At 35.7% G+C, this 12,183-nt stretch overlaps 1 protein-coding gene across 1 annotated transcript in view; it reads left to right on the top strand.

The window, feature by feature from the left end:
• The window catches only part of KCNH7 (potassium voltage-gated channel subfamily H member 7), a 457,738-nt gene that overhangs the window by 387,136 nt on the left and 58,419 nt on the right, over window positions 1-12,183 (top strand). The window contains exon 7 of the mRNA XM_026492673.4: window positions 795-1,220. Coding sequence (XP_026348458.1) covers window positions 795-1,220 — 426 coding nt within the window. The remainder of the gene's footprint in view (window positions 1-794; window positions 1,221-12,183) is intronic.

The raw sequence follows: 12,183 nt of genomic DNA, 5'->3' as shown, positions 1-12,183 counted from the left end.
TGATTTTAGTCTACCCAATGTCTTATCATGTAGAATAAATCTCAGAGCTTAAGTGCCCATTGGTGCTAATAATCTTACAACATTTCCAGATTGATATTCTGAACATCTCCTTGCACCATTCTCTCTTTGTGATTCTCTAAATGTGATGGAGGAGTTTGGGTGAAAGTACATTTGCCCCAGAATATAAAATATTCTCTCAACCTTTTGGGAAAAAGACTCCTTTGTGTTTATTTTAGTCTCATGTTCCTTTTTTTCTGACGTTAAAAACAGATTGCAGGTGGGAAAATTGTAATTAAAGATTTGAATGAGTTGGGTTTAATTTATCAAGGTTTAATTATAAATTAAATATATGTAAATTAAATATGAACATGGATCCAAGTAGGCTGCTTCTATTCATTACAGACAATCCTTTCTGAGGTTTGAAAACTGAATTACCCATGTATCAGACTGATTTTATAATTTTCTAAAAACAACTATGTATTTTTATTTCTGAGTAGTAGTATGTTCCAAAAGAACCAGTAACCACTCCTTGCTATCTCAGTGACAATATTCATTACATTTCAGTGAAGATCATATTTATCAAGAAATACCAATGGAGTTTTCTGAGGTCAAATATACTGCAGAATGGCAGTTTATATCAAGTCCTTTAAACATATGTGTTTTTCATACATCCTTCACAATTACATGCATTCTGCCTAATAGGTTTCGATGTATAATTATCTTAATATTTTTATAGGTTAGGCGATCAAATAATGACATTTTTATGTAGTGTGCGATTTTCTTTTTTTGTTCAGGTTCTCTCTTTAGGAGCAGATGTCTTGCCAGAATATAAACTGCAGACCCCACGCATCAACAAGTTTACAATATTGCACTACAGCCCCTTCAAGGCAGTTTGGGATTGGCTTATTCTGCTCTTGGTCATATACACTGCTATATTCACGCCCTACTCTGCAGCCTTTCTCCTCAATGACAGAGAAGAACAGAAAAGACGAGAATGTGGCTATTCTTGTAGCCCTTTGAATGTGGTGGACTTGATTGTGGACATTATGTTCATCATAGATATTCTAATAAACTTCAGAACAACATATGTAAATCAGAATGAAGAAGTGGTAAGTGATCCAGCCAAAATAGCAATACACTACTTCAAAGGCTGGTTCCTGATTGACATGGTTGCAGCAATTCCTTTTGACTTGCTGATTTTTGGATCTGGTTCTGATGAGGTAAGAGCTGCTTAAGAATCTTATTTTCTGAAAGATTGCAATTACAAAAGTGAATCTATTTCAACTGCAAAAAAAAAAAAAAAAAAACAACCCATAAGTGGTTCCTTTACAAACTTCCCGTATCTCAGAGATGAAATTCATTTCATTGAAAATGCTATAAAATGAAATGGGACAATATTGCCACTGCAAATACTTCACAGTTCTATTTTTGTTAAGAGATACTAAAGACTATTTATCTTTTAACCAAGGAAGCAAACTTTTGGAAAAGTGTTTCATAGCATATAACACATTTCCAGGCTGTAACATCTCTACATGTTAACTTCATGGGTATCAAACTGTCAAAGATGAAGATGTCTCTTTCTTTCCTGACTCATAATTGTGGTTTGAGACAGCAGGAACTTGTTTTATGTTCAAATTATGTGGAAGAGGCATCTTCTAAAATGTCTTATTCAAAACTTTTTCTCTTAAATAATATCTACATCAGAAAATACTTCTTGTGTTCCCAATGTATTATGAAGTTGGAAACTTCAAGGCAACCGACAAGTATATGTACAGTGCATTTTCTGGTTACAGTCCATAGCTTTAACCAGATTCTCAAGGGTTTCTTTGATCCAAAAGCAGTTAAGTGCTCCTAAAGTCCCCTCCATTTAATTGCCACGAATTTTTATTGTAAATAATCTTCCTGAATTCTATAATGGAAAGATTTACAGAAAATGTGAAAGTAATTCTAAGGGAGTAGCTTGAGAAAGATAACCTCAACGTGTTGAATTTTAAAACTTCAGGGTACTTTTCTCCCTTTGAACCCCATATTTTCTTTTTGTTCAAGAGGAGATCAAATATCAAAATGCCTCCTGCAGATGTTTGCTCCCTGACCAATTAAGGCTTCAGGGTAAGAGAATCCTCCTCTTCCAAGAGGAACAATCGGTTTAGAAGTAAATTCTCTCCTGTAGATCAAGCCTGTTGAACTCTGGGCAGTTAAGAACCGGGCAATGGAGGGGCATCTGGGTGGCTCAGTCAGTTAAGCATTAGACTCTTGATTTCTGCTTTGGCTGTGTTCTCAGGGTCCTGGGGTGAAGCCCTGCCTAGTGCTCTGAGGAGTCTGCTTGAGAGATTCTCTCCCTCTCCCTCCCCCTCTGCGACTTCCCCAGCTACTGCTTTTTCTTTCTCTCTCTCTCTCAATCTTAAAAAAACAAAAATGAACAGGGCAATGGAGCAAAATATTCTTCCTGGATTCTACAAACCTTACACAAAGCCTCAAGCCTGACTCTTCTCATCTGTAAGGATAATAATATTACTTCCCCTTTTACGTTGTTTATTTATTTTTAATTTGAGGCTCTAATGAAATAATGCATGTGAAACTCTTAGAAAAATAATCAAAACAAATTAGCTCCTGTTAACCAGTTGAATGTTTGATGTTAGATACTCCTAATTTTGGTTGTTAATTAAGAGGCAAGAAAATGAAATACTTCTTGAAACTTATCTGTATGAGTTTCGTCCAATGGATAATCCATGTACTTACACCAAATAAGCTCTAATTGATAAACAATAGAGTAAAATCTCACTCTTTCAAATTTTAAAATATGTACACCAATAGCAAATTAAATTTCAACTTGGTGAAATAAAAGAATGGGTGAACAAATAAATAGGTAAATAGGATTGTTAGGGGAAGTTGATTTACTGATGAGATTTGATCAGTAACAATCAAACCCATATTTAGATATGCTGATTAAAACCATAAAGGTAGAATTTCTAGGATGCAACATTTGATTAGTTTACTTCCAGTTATTCTATCACTTGAAAATAATAAAATTAAAATATGGGATTTAGTTATTAGTATAGGATGAAATAGTCTCTGGAAAAAATGGTGTCCAGACTATCTTTTCCATGTAGCATCCAGGAAAAGGTCAGTTTGCCTCAAAGAAAGCAATGCCAGTTCTCTACTCCTGTGTGCTTTTCTTGGGTTCCCCATGGTTCCAAAGCTGCTCATCATTCTTTTAAGATGTGATATGATATGGGAAGAGTTCTGGTTTGGGGCTTAGATAGACCCGGGTCTGACTCTCCTCTTTGACACGTACTTGTTGTTTTTTGGCAAGATACTTAAGTCATCAAGATTTCATTTGTTTTTCTGTAAAATGGTAAAAGGTATGTTCTTGTGATTTTTAAAAATAAAGCAGCATATATGAAGAGACTAACTCAGTACCAGATACTTAGTAAGTGCTTGCCAAAGTTACTTCTCTTCTCCTTCCCATCCCTTTGGATCAAAGTCTCTGTTTCCTAATGAAGTCTTCCATTAAACGTACATATTACCACAGTAATCTATAAATACCTTAATTAATCATTTATTCAACGAATACTTATTGAGTGTCTATGATCTCACAGTAGTTGTTAGATTAGCTAGTTGCAGCTAGGAATCCTGAAGAAATTGGAGACAAACGAAATATTTTGAGGACAGTTATTGTGTTGCAAAAGAGTATGGGGCATATTTTAGGGGGAGGTATGTAGGCATCAAGGATAGCAGGTGGAGGAATGGGTCTGAAAGGGGAATAGGGTGTCAACTATTGGGCTGAGTTGGCTATGAGAGGTAACAGCAAGACCAATGATGAATTGGACTACTTTATACATTTTTCGAGAGTAATAATGAAGATACTTTTTTTATATACAAACTATTATATAACTATAATCAGGCTTTTTTAAAAGATTTATTTATTTATTTATTTATTTGAGAGAGAGAGAGAGAGCAAGCAGGGGGAGAGGCAAAGGGAGAGGGAGAAAGAGAATCCTCAAGCAGACTTGCACTGAGCACAGAGCCCAACCAGGGGCTCAATCCCAGGACCCCAAGATCATGATCTGATATGAAAGCAAAAGCCAGATGCTTTACTGACTGAGCTACTCAGGCACACCTATAATAAAGCTTTTAGTTAGGCTTTTCAATATGTAGTGATATTTCAGAATGATACTTTTCCAAAAGTGTATAATGTCATGTAGTAAAAGTATTAAAAATATTTAGCTTCCATTTTTGTTTCTAGCAAAAAGGAAGAAAAATTCTTCTAGAGAAAAGAGATCTTATATTCAAAGGGAATTTGGGAAGTTTCATCACATGAATATGAAAAAAAGAAAATTTGGGGGGATTTTTGACCCAAAACTAAATGGCAAATCCTAAAATCATTAAGCTAGAGGTCACTCTGATGAGAGATTATCCAGTGTAATGTTTTTCAAACTGGAGTATCATAGAGGTGACTGAGAGTTGGCCTGAGTTCAGAGGCCCTCAAGAGTTGACATCGGGAAAGATAGAAAAGACTCAGAGCCATCCACCTCTCCTATAAAGGATTAGCTCGATTGTATCTGCTATACCAATTGGAGTTTCATGTAATTAAAAAAAAATTTTTTTTAAAGATTTTATTTATTTATTCGACAGAGATAGAGACAGCCAGCGGAGAGAGGGAACATAAGCAGGGGGAGTGGGAGAGGAGGAAGCAGGCTCATAGTGGAGGAGCCTGATGTGGGGCTCTATCCCATAACGCCGGGATCACGCCCTGAGCCGAAGGCAGACGCCTAACCGCTGTGCCACCCAGGCGCCCCTTTTTAAAAAATTTTAATGAGAATTGACTTAACTCATTTTTCCATTTCCAGAAAGTGCTATGATAACCTCTACTCAAGTAGGTTCATTAATTCTGTAAGCATTTATTGAGAACCAACTATTGCCAACATGCTAGACCCTGCGTTTACTAAAAAGAATAAGACAAGGACCCCATTGTCTGGGAGTTTACAATCTACAATGGAGAACAGTAGATGAGCAGTTAGAGTACTATCTGATAAATGCTTTAATTGTGCCATGTACAGGGGGACACGTGAGCATGGAAGGGAAGGTTGCTGGGTACCAGTGAATGTTTTTCAGGTAAAAAGGGTAGGAAAGTCATAACAGCTAGAGGGGAAGCCCATTAGAAGCCTGGGTGTTTGGTCCCAGTCCTATCAGACCCAATATAACAAATGTTTGATAAAACCCCTTTTATTATTGTTAAATAAAGTCATAAATAGTATAGCCTTTTTATACACATAACTTCATAAATATAATATATACTGCCCGCCCTTAATATAAAGAAGAAATAAAAGAAATATGTTCATAATAAAATACCTAGTTGAATATATAAATGCTTCAGGCATGTCTACGTTAAATGATATAATGAAATTATCAGATGCTTGTACCTAGTTATAATGAGGAAGTCCATATTTAAACAATAAATTCAAGGGGCGCCTGGGTGGCATAGCGGTTAAAGCATCTGCCTTCGGCTCAGGGCGTGATCCCGGCGTTGTGGGATCGAGCCCCACATCAGGCTCCTCTGCTGGGAGCCTGCTTCTTCCTCTCCCACTCCCCCTGCTTGTGTTCCCTCTCTTGCTGGCTGTCTCTATCTCTATCGAATAAATAATTAAAATCTTTAAAAAAAAAACAATAAATTCAATAGTAAACTGAATATTAGTTTATTTTATATTTTCATTTTAACGTAAGGGTTGAATATATGTGTATGTGCTTATATAAGTATATATGTGTATGCATACACATATATAGGTAGATATGTATATATATGCATATATTAATATTTATACACACATAGAAATCTCATGACTGTGATGACAACAAATGTGGACTGACATAGCCATGCTGTATACACACAGTATACAATACCACAAGACTTGCTGTCACTGAAGATATAATTTTCTGGAACAGTAAACAATTCTTAGTGAAGGTCCAAACTAAAAAAGTTAATTATCTCTCAGTTTACAAGGTAGTTAAATTCCTGGATATTTTAATGAATATTAAAATGTGCAGAAGTGAACATCTGTTTATATGTAAAACCCAGCATTGAAGCTCAATAAATAAGTTTGGGTTTTGCCAATACAAATGACTGTGGGCCACTGAAAAATTATATAGGACACAGGTAATTTTTTTGCTGTTGGAGTCTTCTCTAGGCATTATAGGACTTCTACTTACCTCACTGTACTGGGAAGTCAGGGAAAATTCAGGAAGATGGTGTCAAATACTGTAGAGGATGAAGACCAGAAATAAATCACTGGGTGTGTCCTTTCAGTCTGTGTTGGTGTCAATTAGATCAGATATTGGCCACAGCCAAACTGAAGTGGCTTCAGAAATCAACAGGAAGCAAGTAGGGCCCCTTCTTGCTAGAATCTAGGTGATAAAAGGAGGGGGGAAGGCAGTACTGGAAGGCTACACATGGTGAAGGAAAGGGTTATTGTTTTTGTTTCTGTTTTTCCCCTTAAGAAGCTTATGAGCTGACAAGAAAAAGCCATGTGGTACAGAAGAATGACTTCCGTAGGTGGCTAATTTGGATAAGGAGATTAGGAACGATTTTTGGGGAAGTGTCTTCTGAGTTGAGACTTGACCCGAAAAAACTAGCCTCGAGAAAACACATGAACAGCATTTCAAGCAAAAGAAAACACTAGTGAAAATGGCCCAACTGGGGAAAACACTTGGTGTCTTAGGACGGAAAGGCTGGTGGCAGCTGGGCTGAACCATAGTGAGTTGGGAGTTAAGTGCTAAGATAGGAGGATGCAGAGACAGGGACCAAATCACGTGTGACAATGACATTGGGGTTTATTCTGGCTGCGGTGGAGCCTTCCCAGTGGGAACGACATGATCTCATGGACGGTTTTAAAGACCTCCTGGCTGTTGTCTGCAGACAATTTAGTCAGGATAGAAGCAGGGAAGGACTTAGAGCTTGTTTTGCTATAATGTAGCAGGAACAAAACAGCCACAGCTTGGACCACATGGGGGCAATAGAGGTAAGGAGACAAAGACACATCTGGAATATAGTAGAGGGGAGCTGTTAGGGTTTGTTGACGTAATAATATTATTGGAGGAGTAAGAAACAAAGCAGAATTAATGACAGTTCAAAGATTTTGTTGTTTCTTTCCTCTCGTTTGAAATATTTTGGAGGATGGAGGTACAGAAGCGACTTTGTAGGTGGCCACTCATTTATCCAGATAGGAAAAACCTGGAGAGAAGAAGGTGCGTTATGGGGGAGAAATTCCTGTGTGGGCCACGTGACGTTTGAGATGCCGATCAGTCATCCGAGTACAGATGGCATGTAGGCAAGTCAGGGACTCCATGAGCAGCTAGAAAGATACATATGTGAGTATTAGAAAAGAAGTGGGATCCAAAATTATAAATTAGATAGAATCATGGCAATGATTGGTTTAGATCCGTGTTTCTCCCTCAGGACCATGCACTGATTTTGGTGTGCATCTTAGAAAAGAGTTTGGAGATTCATATTTGGTAGGTCTAAAGTATAACCTTGAACCTGCATTTTTAAAAGTGGCAGAAATTATTGCTGCTTATATATCCAAGATCCGGTGACCTTATCTGGAACAAAGAGGAAGCCCAGGAGAGGGCTTTCATGTGCTCGTGGGTGAACATTCTACAAAATAAAGACATAAATAATCAAGTGAAGCAGTGGTTTTAAGCTAAATATAAGGACAGTCATGATTTCATCATCGCTTAGTTCTAACTGAATTATTTAAATGTTTTTTTCTATGCATCACAGCATCGCGGATGACCTTAGAGAAAACAGTTTTGTCAATGTCAATTAACTATTAATGTCTTCCTTGCCAATTTCTCTAAATAGTAAGCTACTGTAACATTTCAGTTTTATTTACATTCAACTCTAAAGAAGGAAACCTATTCGAATTTTGGATCTATATTATTTTAGCTAACCATATATCCTAGCAATGCTGAGGATAGCTTGGTGTATACATTTTTACTAAAGCAAATATATGAGCAGAATTGCTCACTTTTTCAAAACAATCATTTAACTTTTTATCTTAAGTAAATGCAAATCTCCTACTAATAACTAGAGGATCTTCTAAAATGTTACGAAAATATGCTGAAGAAAGAAATACTCACAGGATGGCCTGAGTGGCTCGGTCGATTAAGCATCTGACTCCTGATTTCTACTCAGGTCATGATCTCAGAGTCCTGGGATCAAGCCCCACATTGGACTCCCTGCTCAGCAGGGAACCTGCTTCTCCCTCTCCCTCTGCTCCTGCCCCTGCACTCATGCTCTCTCACTCTCTATCTCTCAAATAAATAAATAAAACCTTAAAGAAAAAAAAAGAAGAGAATACTGACAATAACTGGGCTTGCCTATGTCATTAGTATCTTCCTGATGTTAATGCCATCCAGACAGACAAGGAAGGAAAAGATTCTCTGTTTCTTAGTTTTTGCATCATCAAATATCATGCCATCCATAGCAAATTATCTCAATATCACTGATGCAAGAGAACATTATTGACTCCATCTCCAAAAAGTCAACTTTTCATTATCTGCCTCAAGTTTTCCCATATTTTGCTTATCTGTGGAAAATCTTACTTTCAAATATATCAACTGTTAGAATCTAGAGCATTCTCTTTAGCTACACACTTCATTAACCTCTTCCTCTCCCAGAAATTAGTGTTGTGTTTTTTTTTTTTTTTTTATGAATTACTTCCTTTGTGGACCTCTCTCCATCCCCACTTTACTGTTATTTTTCATGAATCTTGAATGCAGGGAAGGTCTTTGAAACCTAAGTATATACAGTGCACTTTGAGGGGAAGTTTTAAAAGAAAAGAGGAGTTTCTGTTCACATTGATATGTTTGTTTCATTAGTCTGTTAGATGCATCACAGAATGGATACAAGGGAAAACTTAGCAAGCATCTGTATAGAAATTCTGATCACCTTGTCAGAATTCTTTCTGAACCTGATCTCTACAGTGGTTGCCATTAGTTTGTTAGAAGTGAATTGCTAAAACATTAGACATACTCATGTTCAAATTTAAATAAACACATTTTGGAGAACTTCATACATAATATATTTCTACCCATAAAGTGACTGTGTCTCTATTTACATAGTTCTTGGGAGTTAAGGCAGATGTCTCCATTGGCTTGTATTTGAGGCTGTTGGTTATGCCTCCAAGAATCTGTGGTATGACAAGTGAGAAACACAGGATCCCCAATGCAATAATTCTTGAACCAAGGAAATATAAGAACATTCCATCAAAAAATATGTTTTTCATTAAGTTGATCATTTGTTCATCATGTATATGTGATCTATTGTCTACAATTTGCTAGAGATGACATAAGGTTCAATATTTAGTTAAATATTTCTCAAAACAAGTCAAATTCCCATTTAAAAAATATAATTTTCATAATTCTTTATTCAATTTAACATTTGCTTACTACCATTTAAAATCATTTGATGACCAGTTTTCCATGTTACTATAACTAAAGAAAGAGAAAGTGAGTTCAAATTGCAGCAAAATAGAATGTTAATTATAAACAAAATAAAAATAAGAGCATCTTGACAGTAAAGACTGTTAAATATTGGAGTGAGTTTCACAGGGAAGTTGTAAAATCTTGTGTTCAAAAGCCTGAGTTTGTGGGGGAATTTGTGAGGTTTGGTATGAATAAAGAAAGGATAAGCTAGGTGATTTCCTTAAGGTTTTTTACATACTCAAAATATGTTTTTTTTAATTGTATCAGTGAATTTGTCCTTAGAAATATTGAAAAAAGTGTGACTCACGCTGAACAAAAAACTCAAAACTAGTTTCAGTATTATTAAGTTTTATTGGGTAAGTAATTCATGGAATGGTTTATACAAGCACCAGAGCTTAGAGGTAATTGAAATAAAATCTAAAGCAAAACATGAGTGTAGAGTTATGAAATGTGTTACTCACTAAGTGTTCCCATTTCCCCACTTATACCCAAGTATTTCTTGACAAACAGAACAGAATGATGGATTAAGTAAAAATTTTCAATGATGATTCATTCTTTCAATCTTGTAGACAAAACTGAAGATCACATATTTATATTTCCCCATTTGTAAAAGAAAAATTCTATCCATTTACTATAGGCAAAAGTTTAGGAGAGTAAACCTCTGAAATAAAGTATCTTACGTTTAAAATACTTTATTTACATTTAAAATACTCCCCTCCCCTCACCCTCTCTTTCTCTCCCTCCCTCTCTACAAGTGCAATTATTTTGTAGGAATAATGTTTAAAATTATTTTGAAAAATTATTTTGAAAACTTATTGAGCATAAGATTTTCTCTTATTGATGAGGCTTTCTGTTTAACTGTAGCCAAATTTATTCTTGAGAAGAGAATTGTTTGATACTAGTAAGAAATCCCCTGTTCTGATTTCAGGCCTTCAGAAAGAATTCCACTTACACTGAGAGAGGATATTACCTTATCTATTGTAAAATATTTAGTTAAGAAAAAATTACGTAGTCTTCTTGAGTCTGGGTCTGGTATCTAACATGTTTACAAAATTGCAAATGTTAGAGTTTATATTTTTAAAATAAAGTTTAGTTAAGAAAATCATGCTTAATAAAGGAAACTAACTTCTGCCTCAGTATCTAAGGCTTTATTTTATTTTTAAAGATTTTATTTATTTATTTGTTTATTTATTTATTTATTTATTTGAGAGAAAGAGAGAGCACATGCCAGGGGAGAGGCTAAGGGAGAAGCAGACTCCCTACTGAGCAGGGAGCCTAACCTGGGGCTTGATCCCAGGACTCCGGGATCAAGAACTGAGCCAAAGGCAGACACTTAATTGACTAAGCCACCAGGTATCTAGGGCTTTAATAAACTATGGATTTGGGAACATCTTTTTAAAAAATTGAAATTATATGAAATGTTTCAGCCACCCAGAAATTTGAATAATTTGAATTGCCATGGGAAGAGTTATTTTACATTTAAAAAGTTTTGACAAAATACATTAAAAATAAGTCTTTACTTTGGCATTTGGGCAAAAAGAGTTTGCAAAATCATTCAATCACAGTTAAAGGAGTTCAGGTTGGAAATGTCATAGGTACTGATGAGGCAGAGCCATGGCTTATTAGAATTCATTAATTCTCCTTTGCTACAGTTCATGAACAGAACCAAAAACAAAAACAAAAACGAAAACAAAACCTTGCTTCAGTCTACTGCAAAGTAGCTCACCTCTTTCTCCATCTTATTTATTATTATGATGTGTTTGTAGTTCATAATCACATGTAAGTCTTGGGAGCTCTTACGCTTTTTTAGTCTATGAAAAGTAATAATAAACAGACAATATTTTTCTAATACCAGTAAAAAGTTAAGAAATAACATCTAAGAGAAAATTTTTTACTTCTACTATTTTTTTTAATTATTGCAGTAGGTTAAAAGATAGTTTTATTTCTATTTTCAAAAAATGGGAAAAAACCCACAAAATTAGATTTACATAATATGTATGAGTATTACATGAAATTGGATACACTGTGAGAGAAACGTACATGCTGAAAACATTCTACTTAGCCAAGATTTGATGTTAACACAACTATAAGGTAGTTGTTGGCCCCATTTTTCATTTGCACATGATATAGAGAGAGTACATTGAACTAAACAATAGGGACTAAGAGTCTCCATCAAATCAGCAAGAGGAGATTGATCATTCCTTAGGCTACTTTCTCTGAGATTTTGGTGCAATCGTTTTTCTCTTTGTGTTGTATGGGCAAAACACTTTAAATCTTTAAAGAGATATTTAAAGAAGAAAAGAGTTATTGCAACCTTAAGCGTCATCTACAAGATATGCTACACGCAACCGTGGCTAAGGAAGAATGCCCAGGTGTGTTAGCATCATCTTGGCAACAATAAAAATAAGATCAAGTCACTTGTTACATTGTCAAACAACATATGTAGTTATGCTTGGGTACATGTGATGGAATCACAAGAGAATGGCTTTGTTGAAATCAGTTTTCACTCATCCTTATGAAGCAACTGAAAGGTAAAACAACTTAGTAATTTTCCCCCTTTTCTCTTCCTCTGCCTTTCTCTCCTTCCCACCCTCTCCCCTACCCTCACCCTTTCTTTCTCTCCCTCCCTCTCTACAACTGCAATTATTTTGTAGGAATAATGTCAATTGGGTTGAGACTTCATCATGTGCTATATTTTTT

The sequence above is a fragment of the Ursus arctos genome, unplaced genomic scaffold (genome assembly GCF_023065955.2).
Source record: "Ursus arctos isolate Adak ecotype North America unplaced genomic scaffold, UrsArc2.0 scaffold_1, whole genome shotgun sequence".
NCBI lineage: Eukaryota > Metazoa > Chordata > Mammalia > Carnivora > Ursidae > Ursus > Ursus arctos.
This window is presented reverse-complemented; position numbering and strand designations above follow the sequence as displayed.